Here is a 5000-nt window from a genome sequence, read left to right as displayed (position 1 = left end):
CTATTTTGTCTGCCATTTCACAATAACGCCTCAAAGTTTACCTAAATCCAAGGGAATTTTGGAGGGTTGGATTCGTTTCGTTTAGTTCCGTTTTCTTCAAAATATTTACTAACTTATTTTCATTTTTTTGTTGTTGTACGAAAACGAAACGAAACTTTTCATGTCATTTCGTTTCGTCCATTTTTCATTTTGCTTCGTCGATCTAAAAGTATTTAATAACAACCAGAATGTGGCAAAAAATACTAATGCTTAACAAAAAAAAAACTATGAAACATAAAAAGTTATAATGAGGGCAATCCAAAAATTGTATTTATTAACCAGGTTCGGTAATTTGACAAAGTAATTATATAAAAAAAATTCATAAATCGATCAAAAGGCTTAAATTTCTCGTTATAAGAACATTCAATGAGTAATAATTACAATTTTTACGTAGTCTTAATTATAATAATAATAAAAAAACAAATGAAACAAAACATTACTAAAACGAAACGAACGAACGAACGAAACATATTTCGTAAAATATTTTGCTAAGAAAGTTTGGAACAGCCCCTCTTGGTTCTTTTTGGAAACTCCTTGGGTCGTCTTTAAGTTAAGTATCAACAAATACCTGTTGAGCCGTCCTCTTAAATAATCTAATCGTGCCCTTTTCGCCCATTGTCTCCAATCCTCTCATGGTATTGTTTATCATTCGATTGAAAACCTCATTTACGCTTATATTCGAGTGGAGTTTGGGTTTTGATAAGTAGTGTTTGGGTATTTTCAGGCGATTATTCCAGCATATGTGCTATTAGTCTCCTAGACAGGGTTCAAAAGAGGGTTGCCAACCTGATAGGTCCTGAACTGTTATGTGATCTTCAATCGCTGTCCTATCGACGAAATATTGTATCTCTCTGCCTGTTCTACAAGTATTTTAATAATGAATGCCCCGACGAACTACTAGCCCTGGTACCCCCTCGATGTAAATATCCCCGACAAACCCGACAAGCAGAAAAGTCCCCCCTACACAATAAAGGTCCTTACGTGTAAGAAAGCCTTCTCCTCTAATTGTTTCTTCTCCAGAACTGCTAGACTCTGGAATTCCCTTCCGGTTTCCTGCTTTCCCAACTGTATTGACATGCATAAGTTCAAGTGTAATGTGAACAGGCATCTTGCTGTTGAACTCCTTATATAGTATCCCTGCAACTCATGTCCCTGATAGTAGCTCCCTACATCAAAGTGGCGTTGTGCGTTGTTTGGGGTGAAAATTAAAAAAATATATATGCAGTCTCGACGGATATGAGTTTCACCCTTTGTAACTGAATCATAAACTTATAGACATAGCATAATCTTTCCCTTTTTCGATTCAAAAATCAAAGTCTCCCCAGACTATTCTGCTCAATCTGATTGGCTGAGTTCTGACCATTCATGTATTCCAGATTAACGGTATCTTCAAGTTAAATGAACGCTAATGTACCATTCAAATATGGCGCCGCAATGATACCTACTTTTGCCTCCAGAGTAAATTGCTGCGTTCATTTTCTTATATTTTACAGTGTAAATTTGCATTTCCTCTCTCTCCCTACCTATCTATCCCTCTATATATTCTTCACAACTCTCTCTCTCTCTCTCTCTCTCTCTCTCTCTCTCTCTCTCTCTCTCGCTCGCTTTTTACATTTATTTTTATGCCCCAAAAATCATTTTATGGTGATGCCGAAGAAAAAAACCAATAAACATTTATTTCCTCTCTCTCTCTCTCTCTTTCTCTCTCTCTCTCTCTCTTGCTCACTCGCTTTATACATTTGTTCTAGCAATTAATTATATATTTTTGCAAACATTTTTTTATGTACTTTATTTAAATATACTTCATTAAAACCTGCACAATCTATTACAATCGTCGCCGAATTAAAAAAATAAATATTTCGGTAACATCATATACTGGATTCTTCACATTGTACACATGTTAACTTTTTATGGATGGGAGTAAATTTGTACATAAGGCCCACCTCCACAATTTTCTTTAGAATGACAACTTCTATAAGTTTTCGACTATGTTGATTAAGAAAATCTCATTCAAATTTTGGGGAGACAATTACTTATAGAGATATATAAAGACCTGTATGATACACTGCAGTTTACTGCTGTCTGCCAGATTTGTACGCACGCTCGATAAGCAAATTTACTTCTATCCTACCGACACTGTCACCCACCAATTTGTTGTTGTTGTTGTTGTTGTTGTTGTTGTTGTTGTTGCTGTTGTTGTTGTTGTTGCTATTGTTTTTAGCATTTGCGGGTGGGTATGCTGACAACAATTATCACGATTAAATTAGGGGGAATTATTTCTATCCCCCCCCCAAAAAAAAGGGATTGTCTGCTCCAAAAGCCGTTCTTTACATGGGGATGTTGAGGGTGTCTATTCCGAACACCTTTCTTAAGATGTGGAAGTTGATGGTGTCTATCATGAAAGCAGTTCTTAACATGGGGAGCTTGGAATGTTTATTCCAAACGCTGTTCATTACATGTCAGTACTCAAAGAAGTGAAGTGAGATGAAAAAAGCATTTCGGCCACGGCTGCCAGTGTCTGCAATTGTTCAGGGACTGCATTGGCCATCAACAACAACAACCGTAGTTTACTTTTTGTGATGATGGTGGGAGTAGGCCTCCATTATGCAACGCCGGTTAACACGTTCTGCTAGTACTTAATTTTACAAGTTATTGAAAGTTCGTACAGTTGAAAGCAGTGGGGGAAAAATATATGTTCAACAGGAAATTTAGAACTTTCAGCACTGAAGAAGGGTGGAATCAGCCCCATCTTCTAACTCCGAAATTTGAAATGGATAGTTTTTCCTTTCACAACGGCAGATAATTTGATTAAGATCTAATCATTTTCATTGAATTTTAAGTTTTGAAAATTATTTATTGTACTTTTGACATATGAATGATATCTTAGAATGTTATTAAATAATTAAGTTGTTCTTTTTTATTATTTATTCGTTTAGCAGTTTTCAAATTAAACGACACATTGATTTTCAAAATGGCGAGAATCTGCCGGATTTTGGGTCAGGTTAACGCGCATGCCCAGTAATTTATTTGTCACTTTGTTTTGGAATTTTTTAGATGAAGATTGATAATTGGAATTGCTTAAATTATTTAGACTGCTATTCCCATCGTGTTTGTATATTCACAAAGATTCAGTCGATGTCACCTCCAACAATGTTCAATTGTATATTTCAATCTCTGGAAAGTTTCTAGTTGAACTCGGTCGTTAGCTATACGCTATTTCGAACTGAATCCTTTTCAGGATAGTTAACAACCGAGAAATATTTTTAAAAAAAAAACAAAAAAAAAAAAACAAATGATTTATAGCAAACGCAGTAGAATTAAATTCTCTGCCAACGTTTATACTTTTAGCGTGTGGAAACTAATTTTTTTATTCCTTCTCAAATGCACTTGTGATGTTAAATTTTATAAGGTGTTAACTTTGTTCAGCATCGGGCTATTCCTTCGGCTAACGTCATGTCGATAAAGCTAGCGTGTTATCTATATTATATTTTTCTTAATTAGTCTGTCTGTTAGTCTATTCCACTTTTCTCGGAAGCTACTTGATCGATCTGGTTGAAATTTTATATGGACCTTTGTTATCATAAAGTGCAGCGAACAAATTTTATGGTATCCGCCCGATGCATATTTAGGGATTAATATGTATCAATAGGGATTAGTATTTAAAGTTTCAATTTTTCTCGTAAACTACTGAGTCGACCCGGCTGATATTTTGAATGAACCTTTGTTATGATAGGGTACAGCGAACTAAGTATTACGATATTCGTTCGATGCACAGTAAGGGATTAGTAAGGATTAGTATTGAATCCAAAAACGAACACAAATTTAACCATATTAAACCATCAATTTGATATAAAGCACCCATTCTAAATCAACAGACTATAACTTTTGCCTGTTTTAACGTTTACTATTTTTTTTATTTCGTTTATTTTATTTTCCTTTCTTCTTTTTCCTTTCGCTCATTTCATTATTGATTACGTTTCTAAGTTTTTCTCTTTTTACTCATCTTTTAGAAGACCAGGCGATAATCGGACCAGCAAGAATAACCGGCGCACAATTTGGTCCGAGCTTCCAAGGTATTTACTCAGTTCCACATTGAACTATTGCTTGCCCGTTTCTTGACATGCGCATGATCACTGTCACGTGACTCTAAAGGGTAACCGAATCAACGAATGCCCTCTAGCATGCGGTTAGTTGACACGAAACTGTCGGCCATAATTTTTGTTCTTGTTTTCTTTTTTTTTTCTTTTTTTTTTGCGAATTTAAATGTGGTAAAACAAGAATTATCTTTATTCGTATTAATTGGATTCTTTGGACTACGGTTCTGATCTTGGGTGTGATTTTCAAACCGTTTCGGTCGATGTAACCTCCGTCCTTCTTCAGGTGTATATTTTTCGGTCGCCCACACTGAGAATTGAACCTTCAAGAGAATATCACTTTTACAATTGATTTTCAAAGCACGCTAACCATTGCGCCACGTGTCATTTCGACCGAAAAATTCAATTGCGAATAACTTAGGACATCTATCCAGACATGACTAATGGAACAGGAACATGCTACCCCTGTGAAGTAAATAAAGGGTTCCGTTCGAAATTCCGTCCAAATTCCTGAGTTCAAGAGAAACATTTCCAAGTTTGGCAAGATACACCTGAAGAAGATCGGAACATCGACCGAAACATTGTGAAAATAGCATTCAAGATGAGAACAGTAGTCTGAACAATCCAAATAATACAAATAGCCAATCCTCATCTCAAAAATTCGGAAGAAGAATGAAAGTAATTCGATAATAATAAAAATCAGAATTTAAAAAATAATTTATATTTATTTATATATATATATATATATATATATATATATATATATAAATACATCTATATATATGCATCTATATATATACATCTATATATATATACATCTATATATATATATATACATACATCTATATATATATATACATCTATATA

At 34.5% G+C, this 5000-nt stretch overlaps 1 protein-coding gene and 1 long non-coding RNA gene across 3 annotated transcripts in view; one reads left to right on the top strand and one right to left on the bottom strand.

Annotated features, from left to right (window-relative positions):
* Window positions 1-5000, top strand: part of LOC145293703 (ubiquitin-associated and SH3 domain-containing protein B-like) — a 425494-nt gene that overhangs the window by 132045 nt on the left and 288449 nt on the right. For both annotated transcript variants that reach the window (XM_080140145.1, XM_080140162.1), the window contains exon 2: window positions 4050-4112. In XM_080140145.1, the coding sequence (XP_079996271.1) occupies window positions 4050-4112 (63 nt within the window). The remainder of the gene's footprint in view (window positions 1-4049; window positions 4113-5000) is intronic.
* Window positions 1-5000, bottom strand: part of LOC145293724 (uncharacterized) — a 51102-nt gene that overhangs the window by 8120 nt on the left and 37982 nt on the right. The gene's annotated exons all lie outside the window — the stretch shown is intronic.

This window comes from Euprymna scolopes, chromosome 2 (assembly GCF_053919585.1).
Source record: "Euprymna scolopes isolate OS-2025 chromosome 2, ASM5391958v1, whole genome shotgun sequence".
Taxonomy (NCBI): Eukaryota; Metazoa; Mollusca; class Cephalopoda; order Sepiida; family Sepiolidae; genus Euprymna; species Euprymna scolopes.
This window is presented reverse-complemented; position numbering and strand designations above follow the sequence as displayed.